General features: G+C 44.3%; 1 protein-coding gene across 2 annotated transcripts in view; it reads right to left on the bottom strand.

The window, feature by feature from the left end:
* LOC125455530 (acetyl-coenzyme A synthetase 2-like, mitochondrial) overlaps positions 1-18316 on the bottom strand; it is a 77178-nt gene that overhangs the window by 6494 nt on the left and 52368 nt on the right. For both annotated transcript variants that reach the window (XM_059649034.1, XM_059649033.1), the window contains 3 exons: positions 15082-15194; positions 14269-14395; positions 565-692 (listed from right to left, as the gene is read on the bottom strand). In XM_059649034.1, the coding sequence (XP_059505017.1) occupies positions 565-692; positions 14269-14395; positions 15082-15194 (368 nt within the window). The remainder of the gene's footprint in view (positions 1-564; positions 693-14268; positions 14396-15081; positions 15195-18316) is intronic.

Here is an 18316-nt window from a genome sequence, read left to right as displayed (position 1 = left end):
GCTATTCAGCCCATCAATTGTGCTGCACCATTCCATATGATCATGGCTGATCCTCTAACTCAATGACGTATTCCTACCTTCTCTCCGTACCCTTTTATTTGTCCAATGTCTAAACCCTTACCAGAAGAATTTATAAAATCCCACCAATCAGACCCCAACAAGAATGGAAGTGTGTCACCAGCTCATACTGAAACGTCGCAATTATGACTTCAATTTCCACCATGCCCGATTAACGTAGATTCCATTTAAACAGAAACAGAGATGCCAATACAAATAATGGTATCAATAAACATGACCATGGAATGTTGTAAAAACTCAGCCGGTTCGCCCATGTCCTTGACCTCATTTCTATGAGATTTACTGCCTCTCATCAATCAATCAATGTCGGTTAACTTTCAAATTCCCCTGAAGTGGCCAAAGTAAGCAAATATCGAGTAGACTTGTCATCACCACCAACACTCAGAGCACCCACAGATATTGAAACGCCAGCTTCAAAAGTGCTCACTTGCTGGGGATTAAAGAAATGATCTACAGGAGCAACTTTAGTTCTTTCATTTCACTTACCACTGCACCTTCAATTTCAGCAGTGCCCAGCCTATGGCCACTGATGTTAATAACATCGTCCAACCTGCCCGTGATCTGGTAATATCCCTCTTCAGATCTGTATGCTCCATCACCAGTGAAGAAATGGTCTGCAAAGAACAGAGGAAGAAACTGTGTTACGATGGGGAAAGGCCAAACCCCTTTGATAATTAAACTAAAGCACAAGCCCCGTTCTGTTATTACAGGAATAGGGGTTCCCCTCTGATAACTACCTTCAAAAACACCCAGAGAAGCTCATCTTTACCCTTGCAATCTATTAAAAGAGTAGTTAAGAGAAAGAAAATCCATGATCTCCACTTACTAAAAAACTATTTATTTATTTAACCCAACAATGACCAAGTTAACAACATTGCTAACATACCAACAATTCCCCCTGAGACTACTTACTACTCCCTAACTGATCTAAATTCTAATTGAATGCTGTTTAAATAATGACAAGTCCCACTAATAAAAACCCAACTGATAAAAAACAATAAATTATAACTTAATCTCTCCAAGTTCATACAGACCGGCTTTCGCAATATCCTGCCATCTCCAGTCTCTTTACAAGTATCTTTCTTCCAATAATTCTGCTGTCAGGGATATTTTATCTCTATAACTTTTTCAAAGGAGACTTTGAGCTAAAATACCATGGTACCTTTGATTAAGTCAAGGGGCTTTCTCTGAGAAATGAATGGTGCCAATTCTGGCAGATGGCAACTAGTTCTCTCTTTCAGATGGCAATTGGCTCTCTCTCTAATTTTCCAAATGCCCTCGTCTTATATACCCGTAATGACGTAACCAAATTCTTATAATACAATTGGTTTCAAGCTGTCAACACCATCAGATTTCAATTCACTTGGCTTTCTGTATCTAGGTGCTTTGTTTAAATTAATTGGGCAGCACGGTGGCTCAGTGGTTAGCACTGCAGCCTCACAGCGCCAGGGACCCGGGTTCGATTCCCACCCTCGGGTGACTGTCTGTGTGGTGTTTGCACATTCTCCCGTGTCTGCGTGGGTTTCCTCCGGGTGCTCCGGTTTCCTCCCACAGTCCAAAGATGTGCAGGCTAGGTGGATTGGTCATGCTAAATTGCCTGTAGTGTGCAGGGGTGTGTGGGTTATAGGGGGATGGGTCTGGGTGGGATGCTTCAAGAGGTAGTGTGGATTTTTGGGCTGCAGGGCCTGTTTCCACACTGGAGGGAATTTAATTTAAGTGGTCAAATTCAAACTTGTTGTCTTGGAAACAGTGTTGCTTGGCTCTTCTATACAAAATGTTTCCATTCGGGCACTCTCTGTACACCTGTATTTATAAACTTCCAAACACTGACAAAGCACAACCTCTTAAAGGGACCACAGCCCTCTTTGCCCGACAAATTCCAACTTCCTGCCTTCCAACTCATGAATACTCTACCCAACTTCATAACAGTTCGAAATCTTTTTCATATCTTTGGTCCGATTGATTTCTTTTCCTCCTCATCCTCACAGGCAATGTAGGTTTGGGTTCTATATCACTGACTGTCCTCCAGACACCCCTTACAACCTCTTAACTAGGGAGACTATTTGTGCGAGGAGCCTTTGACTGAGGCCAGGCAAGGACTCAGTGTTAATACTCTCGTGCTTGTTTGCACAACTCTCCCTGGCCATGCCCCTCCCTATCTCTGAAGCCACATCTGATCCTAGAATCCCCGCCAAAATTCTGGACCTCTCCATTTTTGCACTCTTCAGCATTCCCAAACTTCATCATCCCACCACCGGCAGGGATGGCCTAAGCTGCCTGAGCACTGAAATACCTCATTAGATTTCTACTTCTCTTTCCCTTCAGAAGCCATTCCCTGAAACCCTCTTAATTGGTTATTGGTCACCTGATATCTACATATTTGGCTCACTGTCAAATCTAGTTTGCTAATAGTCAGGCAAAACACATTGGAACATTCTATTGTGTTAAAGGCACTACATCATTTCACACAGCTTAGCCATGGCTCAATGGTTAGCACTCTTACTTCTGATTTTAAAAGGTCATGGGTCAAGCCTTACTCTGAAAATTAAAGGGGTCTTGTAACACAGTGGTTATATCCCTACCTCTGGGCCAGAAGGTCCAGATTTAATCCCCAACTGCTCTGGAAGTGTGACGCCCATGATGTAATGTATATAATTTTGGCTCTTGTGATGCAATAGTAGTGTCCTCGACTCTAAGGTAAAGGATTTGGTTTCAAATCCTACCTGAGGTGTACACATCCAAAACATTTGATCAACAATATCTATAAATGCAAGACGTTACTGTAGAAGAGGATATTGTGATTTTTCTTCTAGTTCTTTCTTGGGAAATGGGCATCGCTGGCTAGTCCAGCATTTGGTGCCCATCGCTCAGTGAGCAGTTAAGAGTTAACCATTTTGCTTTGTGCTTGGAGTCACATATAGGCCAGACAAAAATGACAGACTTCCCTTCCCTAAGTGACATTACTGAACTGGATGGGTTTTAAACAAAGTTGGCAATAGCTTGCCACCCACTAGCTTTAAATTTCAGGGTTTAACTAATTGGACTAAAATCGTATCAACTGCTATTGTAGGATTTGAATGCAGAGCCTCAGAATATTAACCTGGGTCGCTAGATCATTAAAGTGGTGAGCGTATAGCCATCATCTTCCCTAAATGCATCCCCTTTCCTTAACCAGATGTTCACAGACACTTGCCTGGACCTCCTGCTGCAACTGCTCAGCAGCTCAGCTAAAAGTGAGCATCATTTTTGAGAACTTGCCTAATGCGCCAGTGACATTACAGTGCAGGATCCGGGAGGTGATACACGGCTCTGCTGTTCAGCAGGAGATAGTGGTCAGGGTTCAGAATGAGGACTCTGAGTTGAATTTTACCTTGTGTCCCCGCACCCCCTGCCCCTCCACCAAAGCCCATCCATCTCTTAGACCCTTACTGTTAACTGGATAACGCGGTATGTGTCAGAACTCAAACAGTGGGAACACAGCAGACAATACGCACAAATCAATGGCTGAATGGTCTGGAAGGAACTCAGTTCATCCAACAGGATCTACCTGGGTTCCATCATTTCCTGACAATCGCAGTCTCTGTATCCCATTATATCAGAAACTGTAAGGTTAGAATCAAATTTGAAATTATTGAAAGGAATTTTATACCTCACACAGCAGGGAGCCAGACACTTCGGTCCAACCAGTCGATACTGACCATGTTCCCAAACTAAACTAGTCCCACCTGCCTGCGTTTGGACCATATCCCATGTCTTTCCTATTCGTGAACTTATCCAAATGTCTTTTAAACATTGTGACTGTATCTGCATCCATCACTTCCTCTGGAAATTCAGCCCACACACAAACCATTTTCTGAGTAAAAAAGTTACCCCTTGTGTCCTTTTTAAATCTTTCTCCTGTCACCTTAAAATGTGGCCTCTTGTCTTGAAACACCCCAACCCAGGGAAAGGACACTTGTTATTCACTTATCTGTACCCCTCATGATTTTATAAACCTCTATAAGGTCACCCCTCAGCCTCTCCTTAGAACTCACACCCTCCACTCCCAGCAACATCCAGATAAATATCTTTTTAAAACTTCTCCAGCTGAATAATATCCTTCCTATGAAAGGGCAACCAGGATTGGACACAGTACTCCAGGAAGATTCTGTTTCCAAAATACGCACAGGCACAATTGACATAAAACATAAATTTTCTTCAATTAAATGCTCAGGATCTGGAATGCATGAGGGTTATGGAAACAGATTCAACAGTGACATTCAAAAGAGATTTGGATAATTATGTGTAGGAATAAAAAATTGTCTGGATATGGGGTGGGAGTAGGGACTAACTAGACAGCTTTTGGAAAGAGCTAGCATGAATTTGATGGGCTGATTGGCTTGCTGGTATGTGGTACCAGCTGCTGATCCTATAATTAGAAGTGCAAAACCCACACCAGTGACTGTCCTGTGCACCTTACAGTCAAAAGATGATCTGACCTGAATGTAATTCCTACAGTTTTCAATAAATCAGACAGGACCTAACATGCAGGAGCTTTGGAGATGACAGCTGGCCTTGAGAGAAAAATATTAACAACATCAAGTGACAGCTTTGCTTTGTCAAGTGGGCTTGTCATCTTCCAGCTCGTCCAACATGCTCAATCGAGACAAAGTACTCTGTCCAAATCCCACAGCCCAATTGAGGCTGACCCTTCACTGACACAGAGACGGATCAAGAGGGTCACAAATCTGGATAAATCATTCAGAAGTAAATCGTTTAGACATCGGCTCACTGGGTTGCTGCAGGAGATGTGGGTGTGTTTATCGATCTTGAATATCTTGTGCAGTTCCTTCTGTCTCTGCCTTCCAGCTCCCATGGACAGCCATCTTCAGGATCCAACAGATTGGGGCCCACTTCCAAAGCTGCGGGCAATGCTGCACTCTCTCACATTCTGTATCACAACCTTCCTCTATCTTGTTCGGCGTGGTGAGTGTAGGAGTTGGGACATCATGTTGCAGCAGTACAGGACGTAGGTTAGGCCACTTTCGGAATACTGTGTGCAGTTCTGGTCTCCCTGCTATAGGAAGGATGTTGGGAAACTTGAAAGGGTTTAGAAAAGATTTAAAAGGACGTTGCCAGGGTCGGAGGGTTTGAGCTACAGGGACCGGCTGGGGCTATTTTCCCTGGAAATGAGGGGTGACCTTACAAAGGTTTATAAAATCATAAGAGGCATGGATATGGTAAATAGAGATCTTTTCCCCAGGGAAGCGGAGTCCAAAACTAAAGGGCATTGGTTTAAGGTGAGGGGGATAAGATTTAAAAGGGACCTGAGGGGACATCTTTTTCATGCAGAGGGTGGTGCGTGTATGGAATGAGCTGCCAGAGGAAGTGGTGGAGGTGGGTACAATTACAACATTTAAAAAGGTATCTGGATGTGTATATGAATTGGAAGGGTTGAGAGGGATAATGGGCCAAATGCTGGCAAATGAGACTAGATTAATTTAGGATATCTGGCTGGCATCGACAAGTTGGACCAAAGGGTCTGTTTCCATGCTGTTCATCTCAATGACTCAATGACAGATCATTGCCCCTTCCTTATTCCACCAATGTTCTCATACCTCAATTTAAAGCAGGCCAGCTTTGGAGCAATTCACGAGCAGCCATGCCATACTTCATGGGGTTTATTGTATAATCAGTGAAAGCTTTTTTTCAAATTAATTCGTGGGTGTCGCTGGCTGGTCAGCATTTCTTGCCTGTCCCTAGTTGCCCTTGAGAAGGTGGTGGTGAGCTGCCTTCTTGGGCCGCTGCAGTCCACCTGCTGTAGGCAGACCCGCAATACCTTTTAGGGAGGCAATTCCAGGATTCTGACCCAGCGACAGTGAAGGAATGACCGATCTATTTCCAAGTCAGGATGGTGAGTGGCTTGGAGGGGAACTTGCAGGGGGTGGTGTTCCCATGTATCTGCTGCCTTTGTCCGTCTGGATGGAAGTGGTTGTGAGTTTGAAAGGTGCTGTCTGAGGAGCCTTGATAGATATGTGTGGTGAATCTTGTAGATGGTACACATCAGACCAATACCCGGAATGGGCAGATTGTCTTGTGAGGAGAGACTGGACAGGCCAGGCTTGTACCTGCTGGAGGTTTGAAGGATAAGTGTCAACCTGACAGAAACATGTAAGGTCCCGAGTGCTCTTAACAGTGTAAATGTGAAGAGGATGTATCCTCTTGTGGGACTATCAATGCCGAGGGGGTCACTGTTCTCTGCAGGCCGTGAGTCTTCAGAAATCTCTTCCTTGCTGGAAGTCTTTGAATATTTTTAAGAGGTGGATAGGTTCTTGGTAAGAAAGGGGGTGAAAGATTATTAGGAATAGGCAGGAATGTTGAATAGTCAGATCAGCCACGATCTTAATGAAGCAGACTTGAGGGGCCGAGCGACCGACCCCTGCTCCTAGTTTATATATAATCATAACTCACAGCACAGAAAGTGCTGGCTCATTGTGCTGGCTCTTTGAAAGATTTATGCAATGCAAAGAACAAAGAACAAAGAAAAGTACAGCACAGGAAGAGGACCTTCGGCCCTCCAAGCCTGCATTGATCCAGATCCACTATCTAAATCTGTCACCTATTTTCCAAGGATCTATATCCCCCGGCTCCCTGCCCATTCATGTATCTGTCTAAATATATCTTAAATGATGCTATCATGCCCGCCTCTACCACCTCCGCTGGCAACATGTTCCAGGCACCCACCACCCTCTGTGTAAAGAACCTTCCACGCATATCTCCCTTAAATCTTTCCCCTCTCACCTTGAACTCATGACCCCTAGTAATTGAGTCCCCCACTCTGGGAACATCTTCTTGCTATCCCCCTGTCTATACCTCTCATGATTTTGTAGACTTCAATCAGGTCCCCCTTCAATCTCCGTCTTTCTAATGAAAATAATCCTAATCTACTCAACCTCTCTTCATAGCTAGCGCCCTCCATACCAGGCAACATCCTGGTGAACCTCCTCTGCACCGTCTCCAAAGCATCCACATCCTTTTGGTAATGTGGTGATCAGAACTGCACACAGTACTCCAAATGTGGCCAAACCAAAGTCTTACACAACTGTAACATGACCTGCCAACTCTTGTACTCAGTATCCTGTCCGATGAAGGAAGGCATGCCGTATTGCATTGCTGACCACTGTATCGACCTGCGTTGCCACCTTCAGGGAACAATGGACCTGAACACCCAGATCTCTCTATGCATCAATTTTGCCCAGGGCTTTTCCATTTACAATAGTTAGCCCTGTGGCTCACAATGCTAGAGACCGAAGTTCAATTCCACCCTCAGGCGACTAACTGTATGGAGTTTGCATGTTCTCCCTGTGTCTCCGTTGGTTTCCTCCAGGTGCTCTGGTTTCCTCCCACAGTCCACTCTCTCAAACCCCTTCACACTGTGACAGTTACTCTCTCAAACCCCTTCACACTGTGACAGTTACTCTCTCAAACCCCTTCACACTGTGACAGTTACTCTCTCAAACTCCTTCACACTGTGACAGTTACTCTCTCAAACCACTTCACACTGTGACAGTTACTCTCTCAAACCCCTTCACACTGTGACAGTTACTCTCTCAAACCCCTTCACACTGTGATAGTTACTCTCTCAAACCCCTTCATACTGTGACAGTTACTCTCTCAAACCCCTTCACACTGTGACAGTTACTCTATCAAACCCCTTCACACTATGATAGTTACTCTATCAAACCCCTTCACACTGTGACAGTTACTCTCTCAAACCCCTTCACACTGTGATAGTTACTCTATCAAACCCCTTCACACTGTGATAGTTACTCTCAAACCCCTTCACACTGTGATAGTTACTCTCTCAAACCCCTTCACACTGTGATAGTTACTCTCTCAAACACCTTCACACTGTGATAGTTACTCTCTCAAACCCCTTCACACTGTGATAGTTACTCTCTCAAACCCGTTCACACTGTGATAGTTACTCTCAAACCCCTTCATACTGTGATAGTTACTCTCTCAAACCCCTTCACACTGTGATAGTTACTCTCAAACCCCTTCATACTGTGATAGTTACTCTCTCAAACCCCTTCACACTGTGATAGTTACTCTCTCAAACCCGTTCACACTGTGATAGTTACTCTCAAACCCCTTCATACTGTGATAGTTACTCTCTCAAACCCCTTCACACTGTGACAGTTACTCTCTCAAACTCCTTCACACTGTGACAGTTACTCTCTCAAACCACTTCACACTGTGACAGTTACTCTCTCAAACCCCTTCACACTGTGACAGTTACTCTCTCAAACACCTTCACACTGTGACAGTTACTCTCTCAAACCCCTTCACACTGTGACAGTTACTCTCTCAAACCCCTTCACACTGTGATAGTTACTCTCTCAAACCCCTTCACACTGTGACAGTTACTCTATCAAACCCCTTCACACTATGATAGTTACTCTATCAAACCCCTTCACACTGTGACAGTTACTCTCTCAAACCCCTTCACACTGTGATAGTTACTCTATCAAACCCCTTCACACTGTGATAGTTACTCTATCAAACCCCTTTACACTGTGATAGTTACTCTATCAAACCCCTTCACACTGTGATAGTTACTCTCAAACCCCTTCACACTGTGACAGTTACTCTCTCAAACCCCTTCACACTGTGATAGTTACTCTCTCAAACCCCTTCACACTGTGACAGTTACTCTCTCAAACCCCTTCACACTGTGACAGTTACTCTCTCAAACCCCTTCACACTGTGATAGTTACTCTCTCAAACCCCTTCACACTGTGACAGTTACTCTATCAAACCCCTTCACACTATGATAGTTACTCTATCAAACCCCTTCACACTGTGACAGTTACTCTCTCAAACCCCTTCACACTGTGACAGTTACTCTCTCAAACCCCTTCACACTGTGACAGTTACTCTCTCAAACCCCTTCACACTGTGACAGTTACTCTCTCAAACCCCTTCACACTGTGATAGTTACTCTATCAAACCCCTTTACACTGTGATAGTTGCTCTCTCAAACCCCTTCACACTGTGATAGTTACTCTCTCAAACCCCTTCACACTGTGACAGTTACTCTCTCAAACCCCTTCACACTGTGATAGTTACTCTCTCAAACCCGTTCACACTGTGATAGTTACTCTCAAACCCCTTCATACTGTGATAGTTACTCTCTCAAACCCCTTCACACTGTGATAGTTACTCTCTCAAACCCCTTCACAATGTGATAGTTACTCTCTCAAACCCCCTCACACTGTGATAGTTACTCTCTCAAACACCTTCACACTGTGATAGTTACTCTCTCAAACCCCTTCACACTGTGACAGTTACTCTCTCAAACCCCTTCATACTGTGACAGTTACTCTCTCAAACCCCTTCACACTGTGACAGTTACTCTCTCAAACTCCTTCACACTGTGACAGTTACTCTCTCAAACCACTTCACACTGTGACAGTTACTCTCTCAAACCCCTTCACACTGTGACAGTTACTCTCTCAAACCCCTTCACACTGTGATAGTTACTCTCTCAAACCCCTTCATACTGTGACAGTTACTCTCTCAAACCCCTTCACACTGTGACAGTTACTCTATCAAACCCCTTCACACTATGATAGTTACTCTATCAAACCCCTTCACACTGTGACAGTTACTCTCTCAAACCCCTTCACACTGTGATAGTTACTCTATCAAACCCCTTCACACTGTGATAGTTACTCTCAAACCCCTTCACACTGTGATAGTTACTCTCTCAAACCCCTTCACACTGTGATAGTTACTCTCTCAAACACCTTCACACTGTGATAGTTACTCTCTCAAACCCCTTCACACTGTGATAGTTACTCTCTCAAACCCGTTCACACTGTGATAGTTACTCTCAAACCCCTTCATACTGTGATAGTTACTCTCTCAAACCCCTTCACACTGTGATAGTTACTCTCAAACCCCTTCATACTGTGATAGTTACTCTCTCAAACCCCTTCACACTGTGATAGTTACTCTCTCAAACCCGTTCACACTGTGATAGTTACTCTCAAACCCCTTCATACTGTGATAGTTACTCTCTCAAACCCCTTCACACTGTGACAGTTACTCTCTCAAACTCCTTCACACTGTGACAGTTACTCTCTCAAACCACTTCACACTGTGACAGTTACTCTCTCAAACCCCTTCACACTGTGACAGTTACTCTCTCAAACACCTTCACACTGTGACAGTTACTCTCTCAAACCCCTTCACACTGTGACAGTTACTCTCTCAAACCCCTTCACACTGTGATAGTTACTCTCTCAAACCCCTTCACACTGTGACAGTTACTCTATCAAACCCCTTCACACTATGATAGTTACTCTATCAAACCCCTTCACACTGTGACAGTTACTCTCTCAAACCCCTTCACACTGTGATAGTTACTCTATCAAACCCCTTCACACTGTGATAGTTACTCTATCAAACCCCTTTACACTGTGATAGTTACTCTATCAAACCCCTTCACACTGTGATAGTTACTCTCAAACCCCTTCACACTGTGACAGTTACTCTCTCAAACCCCTTCACACTGTGATAGTTACTCTCTCAAACCCCTTCACACTGTGACAGTTACTCTCTCAAACCCCTTCACACTGTGACAGTTACTCTCTCAAACCCCTTCACACTGTGATAGTTACTCTCTCAAACCCCTTCACACTGTGACAGTTACTCTATCAAACCCCTTCACACTATGATAGTTACTCTATCAAACCCCTTCACACTGTGACAGTTACTCTCTCAAACCCCTTCACACTGTGACAGTTACTCTCTCAAACCCCTTCACACTGTGACAGTTACTCTCTCAAACCCCTTCACACTGTGACAGTTACTCTCTCAAACCCCTTCACACTGTGATAGTTACTCTATCAAACCCCTTTACACTGTGATAGTTGCTCTCTCAAACCCCTTCACACTGTGATAGTTACTCTCTCAAACCCCTTCACACTGTGACAGTTACTCTCTCAAACCCCTTCACACTGTGATAGTTACTCTCTCAAACCCGTTCACACTGTGATAGTTACTCTCAAACCCCTTCATACTGTGATAGTTACTCTCTCAAACCCCTTCACACTGTGATAGTTACTCTCTCAAACCCCTTCACAATGTGATAGTTACTCTCTCAAACCCCCTCACACTGTGATAGTTACTCTCTCAAACACCTTCACACTGTGATAGTTACTCTCTCAAACCCCTTCACACTGTGACAGTTACTCTCTCAAACCCCTTCATACTGTGACAGTTACTCTCTCAAACCCCTTCACACTGTGACAGTTACTCTCTCAAACTCCTTCACACTGTGACAGTTACTCTCTCAAACCACTTCACACTGTGACAGTTACTCTCTCAAACCCCTTCACACTGTGACAGTTACTCTCTCAAACCCCTTCACACTGTGATAGTTACTCTCTCAAACCCCTTCACACTGTGACAGTTACTCTATCAAACCCCTTCACACTATGATAGTTACTCTATCAAACCCCTTCACACTGTGACAGTTACTCTCTCAAACCCCTTCACACTGTGATAGTTACTCTATCAAACCCCTTCACACTGTGATAGTTACTCTATCAAACCCCTTTACACTGTGATAGTTACTCTCTCAAACCCCTTCACACTGTGATAGTTACTCTCTCAAACCCCTTCACACTGTGATAGTTACTCTCTCAAACCCCTTCACACTGTGATAGTTACTCTCTCAAACCCGTTCACACTGTGATAGTTACTCTCTCAAACCCCTTCACACTGTGACAGTTACTCTCTCAAACCCCTTCATACTGTGATAGTTACTCTCTCAAACCCCTTCACACTGTGACAGTTACTCTCTCAAACCCCTTCACACTGTGACAGTTACTCTCTCAAACCCCTTCACACTGTGACAGTTACTCTCTCAAACCCCTTCATACTGTGACAGTTACTCTCTCAAACCCCTTCACACTGTGATAGTTACTCTCTCAAACCCCTTCACAATGTGATAGTTACTCTCTCAAACCCCTTCATACTGTGACAGTTACTCTCTCAAACCCCTTCACACTGTGATAGTTACTCTCTCAAACCCCTTCACACTGTGACAGTTACTCTCTCAAACCCCCTCACACTGTGATAGTTACTCTCTCAAACCCCTTCACACTGTGACAGTTACTCTCTCAAACCCCTTCACAATGTGATAGTTACTCTCTCAAACCCCTTCACACTGTGATAGTTACTCTCTCAAACACCTTCACACTGTGACAGTTACTCTCTCAAACCCCCTCACACTGTGATAGTTACTCTCTCAAACCCCTTCACACTGTGACAGTTACTCTCTCAAACCCCTTCATACTGTGACAGTTACTCTCTCAAACCCCTTCACACTGTGATAGTTACTCTCAAACCCCTTCACACTGTGACAGTTACTCTCTCAAACCCCTTCACACTGTGACAGTTACTCTCTCAAACCCCTTCACACTGTGATAGTTACTCTCAAACCCCTTCACACTGTGACAGTTACTCTCTCAAACACCTTCACACTGTGACAGTTACTCTCTCAAACCCCTTCACACTGTGATAGTTACTCTCTCAAACCCCTTCACAATGTGATAGTTACTCTCTCAAACCCCTTCACACTGTGACAGTTACTCTCTCAAACCCCTTCACACTGTGATAGTTACTCTCTCAAACCCCTTCACACTGTGACAGTTACTCTCTCAAACCCCCTCACACTGTGATAGTTACTCTCTCAAACCCCTTCACACTGTGACAGTTACTCTCTCAAACCCCTTCACAATGTGATAGTTACTCTCTCAAACCCCCTCACACTGTGATAGTTACTCTCTCAAACCCCTTCACACTGTGACAGTTACTCTCTCAAACCCCTTCATACTGTGACAGTTACTCTCTCAAACCCCTTCACACTGTGATAGTTACTCTCAAACCCCTTCACACTGTGACAGTTACTCTCTCAAACCCCTTCACTCTGTGATAGTTACTCTCTCAAACCACTTCACACTGTGATAGTTACTCTCTCAAACCCCTTCACACTGTGACAGTTACTCTCTCAAACCCCTTCACACTGTGACAGTTACTCTCTCAAACCCCTTCACAATGTGATAGTTACTCTCTCAAACCCCTTCACACTGTGACAGTTACTCTCTCAAACCCCTTCACAATGTGATAGTTACTCTCTCAAACCCCCTCACACTGTGATAGTTACTCTCTCAAACCCCTTCACAATGTGATAGTTACTCTCTCAAACCCCTTCACACTGTGACAGTTACTCTCTCAAACCCCTTCACACTGTGATAGTTACTCTCAAACCCCTTCACACTGTGACAGTTACTCTCTCAAACCCCTTCACACTGTGAGAGTTACTCTCTCAAACCCCTTCACACTGTGATAGTTACTCTCTCAAACCCCTTCACATTGTGATAGTTACTCTCTCAAACCCCTTCACACTGTGATAGTTACTCTCTCAAACCCCTTCACACTGTGACAGTTACTCTCTCAAACCCTTTCACACTGTGATAGTTACTTTGTCAAGTCCCTTCATAATTCAGAAAGCCCCTATTAATTCTCGCTCAAATATTCTGAAACTAAGCAGAATGATCCTGGGTTCTCCAGTCCCATCACACAGAGCTGAAGATGCCTCTATCCATCCTGCTATTCTAGTAACTTCAGGAAGAAGGTACTTCCTCTGGAGGTAGTTTGGAGATGGGGGGGGTTAACCAGCTGATTCCTGGGATGAAGGCTTGCCATGGTGAGGAAAGATTGAGCAGCTTTGGCCTAACTCACTGGAGCTGAGAAGAATGAGATATGACCTTATTGAAACATATAAGATTCTGACATGGTAGATATTGAGTCGGATGCTTCTGCTCCTGGGGCAATCTAGAACTAGGGGGCGCCGTTTCAAAATCAGGGGTTTAAGATGGAGGAATTTCATCTCAGATGGTGGCTCGTGTTTTGGGATTGCTTTCTCCCTGTGAGCAATGGAGACTACGTCACTGAACATATTCAAGGTAAATAAAGACAGATTGTCGATTGACAAGAGAGTCAAAGACTGGAAATTGGAACTGAGGCCACATCAGATTAGCCCTGATCGTACTGAATGGTGCAGCTGGCTAGAGGGACTGATCATTCTACTCCTGCTCCTAGTTCTCTTCTTATTAACTCAACACATCCACTTACTGGGATAGGCTTTAAAATAGGTGCTCACAAATCGGTCATGGTCATTGTAGATCGTCCGAGCCATCCCTGGCCATGGCTGTGCGATGCAGAGCGATCCAGAGATTTTGTTCCCTGTTAATCTCCGACCCTGGAACAGGCACAAACCAAAGGTCAATGGAATTCTGAAATCTTACCTAAGACCTGACATTGACACTATGGAGAGTGGCCCTAGAGTGCAATCAGTGATGGCAGTTCAGAATAATCCTCCATTGTCAAAAACAGGGGCACAGAAGAATCTGTATGAGTATATGAAAGAATAGGGAACAGGGAGATCTGCTAAAACTCCACTGAGGCAGAGGTGTATTGGGAATGGCTCTAAACAGGTTTAAGGCAGCACAAACTGTTGGTGCTGAATGGCTGTGCTTTGTATCCCAGATAATTCTCCAACGTATAATAGGCTTCACTGAGCTCTTCAGCACTGGACCTGGGTACAGCTGATCAATATCTATTGACTAATGCAAATGACAGCATTCTCAGGGGATAACTCGCAGGGATGCTATTCCCACACTTTTCCCTGACTGAAAGGCAAAGCAGTTATACACCAGGTATTCCACATATTCCCCTTGAATCCCAGCCAGATGCAGTGAAGTTAAAGCCTCCATTCCAAATAGATTCATACAGCACGGAATCAGGCCCTTCAGCCCATTTATCCACGCCAACCAGTTTGCCTGCCTGGAAAAGGCCTCTCCAATTGAGCAAATCTTGATACTTACTGCTGTCCACAGGTAAAGGGCACAAAGGATGAAAGGAAAAATGTCAACATTTTCTAATTACATTCTCATCCATTAGTACTGGGTCAATTCCGAAGAAGGGTCTCATTGCCATAGCTGGGAGAATCTTCGCCTCTCTGTCTGCGGGGCGAGGGGCGATACAGATACCGCCAGTCTCTGAAAAAACAACAACACTCTCTTCATCAGTACCGACTGGGAAATAAACGACATTCCTTTGGTGTTGCTGGCTCAAAATCTTGCAACTCCCACCGTCACGGCATTATGGGCCTACTTAGTGCGCACGGACTGCAGCAGTTCATGAAGGCAGTTCACCGCTACCTTCTCAAGGGCACATATGGTGGGGCAATAAATGCTGGTCCAGTCAGCGATGCCTATGTCCCATGAATTAATTCTGAGAAACAGGCGGAAGGTCATTCCAGAAGAGCAGGAAGTGTCTATCGTACTGTACTCTGAAATGGTTGAGAACCTTCCACATACATGCATCACATCAGGACATATGTCAGCTAAGAGATAATGGGAACTGCAGATGCTGGAGAATCCAAGATAACAAAGTGTGGAGCTGGATGAACACAGCAGGCCAAGCAGCATCTCAGGAGCACAAAAGCTGGCATTTCTGGCACTCTGATGAAGGGTCTAGGCCCGAAACGTCAGCTTTTGTGCTCCTGAGATGCTGCTTGGCCTGCTGTGTTCATCCAGCTCCACATTTTGTTATAAGTCAGCTAAGCTTAGCTGTTCGCAAAGAAATGTATCCAGATGGGAAGTCCCCATTTCCACACTGTTACAGGGTATGTGGATTACACCAACTGTTTCTCACCCCATTAGGCCAATCTCCTTAGCTCACCAACCTCAGAATTCTCACCCTAAGGGTGCAGGCTCGACTTCTGTCCCTAAGAATTGAGCATAATGTCTGGGCTGATACTCTAGTGGCAAACTGCTGAATGCTTAACTCTCAAGAGTTGACAAGAATTTCAATGCTACTGTTTGGAAGTACTGCAGTCAATTACTTGCTTGGTGTCCGGGTCAGTATGTATTGCTCAAAAAACATCACCGAGAAACAGATAGATCTGGCCACTATAACGTTGCTCTGTGCAAAATGACAGATTAATTCAAGCGACACTCTTTACGTTACAATAATGCGGTTCTTCAAAAACAGGCTTTTGGTAGAGATATCTGCAGGTTGTGATAGATGCTTATGAAAGGCAAAGCTCTGTTTCTTTAATCCTGATTGTTGCAGGCAATGTGGAGTGCAAAGGTTGGTTGGGGCGGGGCAGCAGTGGTGAATTATAGCCAACTGGTTCCAAGGACAAAACGCTAGGAACTGCGGATGCTGGAAATCAGAAACGAAAACAGAAATAGCTGGGAAAACTCGGCAGGTCTAGCAACATGGGTGGAGAGAAAGCAGTGTTAAGGTTACTTTCACTCCGCAGATGCTGCCAGACCTGCTGAAGTTTCCCAGCTGTTTCTGTTTTCATGACTTGGTTCTGGGAAGCAATCCCAGGTTAAATGCAGCTTTAGAGTTGGTCAATGGACAGTATGATTGTTAATCAGTCTGGTAAAACAGAGGTCCAGACATGGATTTTGACCTACAGATATGAGGTACTTGATACATGTGTAGGTGAGAGGAAGCAATGAAGAATGGAGGGAGAAACAGTCTGTAGCAGCAAGTCCAAGAAGGAGGGTATACAAATGCAGGGTGAGGGAGCATGATGACGAGTGATAAAGAATACAACTGTGACAGGAAACAGTAGTCAGGAGAAGAGGTGGAGGCATTGGCCTAGTGGTATTATCGCTGGGCTGCTAATCCAGAGACTCATATAACGCTCTGGGGACCCGGGTTTGAATCCCGCCACGGCAGACGGTGGAATCTGAATTCAAAAAATATCTGGAATTAAGAATTAACAATGACCGTGAATCCATTGATGATTGTTGGGAAAAACCCAACTGGTTCACCAATTAGGGAAGGAAGCTAACATCCTTACCTGGTCTGGCCTACATGTGACTCCAGACCCACAGCAATGTAGTTGACTCTTAATAGCCCTCTGGGCAAATAGAGGTGGGCAATGAATGCTGCCTGGTCAGTGATGCCCTCATCCCGTGAATGAACAAAACATTAAAAAAAAAGATACTGTACAAATCTTGCTTGCCCTGTGCCAGTGTTCACGAATTCTTGCGACTGGAAAGGAATTTGGAGTTTAAGGGAAAATCCAGCAGCTGCGGTTCACCATAGGGTCAAAGGACACGGATGGAACGAGGAAGGATGGCCCACTGAGAAAGTTTGAGGAATTAAGGCTCAAAGCAGAAAGAAGAAATTCAAACATAATCACCTCAGAATTGGCTACCTGAGCTGCACACCAGTTATCATCAGTCAGGGTTGTGATTACAGCCATTTTAGATCCCAGTCAGAAGTCTGAATAAGTGGCCGCAGGAGTGTTGTATAAGGAAGGGACTTTGCTTCATGGGACATTGGTGCCATTACTGGGGAAGAGGCAACAGTTCCACTCAGATGGGCTTCACTCAAACCAGACTGGGACCAGCATCTTGGTGAATCGAATGACAAGGGACAATGGCAGGGCTTTAAATAAAAACTGGGAGAATTGAACAAAAGGTAAATTCAAGAACAGCAAGGGGAATGTTGAACAGCAACATTTTCGGGGGTAAAATGTAAACTAGGAAGGGGAAAGGAGACCAACAGCCAATCAAATGAAATCATTTTCAATTCACATGCATAATGAAGAAGTTGTTTGTCGATTTGATGAGAACAAGATTGAACCTTTGGCAAAGCAGATACTTGAGCAAAGCGATAATGGGACGTTAGTGAATACAGTGATATCAGGAGCAATTGGAAAATGTAGTGAGAGCTAAAATACGTGGAATTAGGTAACGTGCACATGTACAGAAATTTACGCGTTTGATCTACAATGGAGACATGGTTGCACAGTGACAAATGTCGGGGACTAAATATGTCAGGATACTTGCCTTTCACAAGAGATGGGCAAAATGGAAATGGAGGTGGCATAAACCAGATAAATAAAGAAGGGGATAAAGACAAAAGAGGGATAGGATCTTAGCTCAGAAAATCAAGAATGAAAATCTGTTTGGCTGGAGCTAAGGAATGGCAAAGGGCAGAAATTGGTGAAAGTTGTTTGTTGACTCTCAAACAGTGTGTAGGACAAAGTATGAGCCAGCAAATCGGATGTGTTTGTAATAAGGGTAATACAGTAATCTTGGGAGTCTTTAATAAACCAAAATTTTAAATTGACAGTAATTGTGGCAGATGG

This window comes from Stegostoma tigrinum, chromosome 10 (assembly GCF_030684315.1).
Source record: "Stegostoma tigrinum isolate sSteTig4 chromosome 10, sSteTig4.hap1, whole genome shotgun sequence".
NCBI classification, from domain to species: Eukaryota; Metazoa; Chordata; class Chondrichthyes; order Orectolobiformes; family Stegostomatidae; genus Stegostoma; species Stegostoma tigrinum.
Note: the sequence above shows the minus strand (reverse complement) of the source record. Positions and strands in the feature narration are given on the sequence as shown.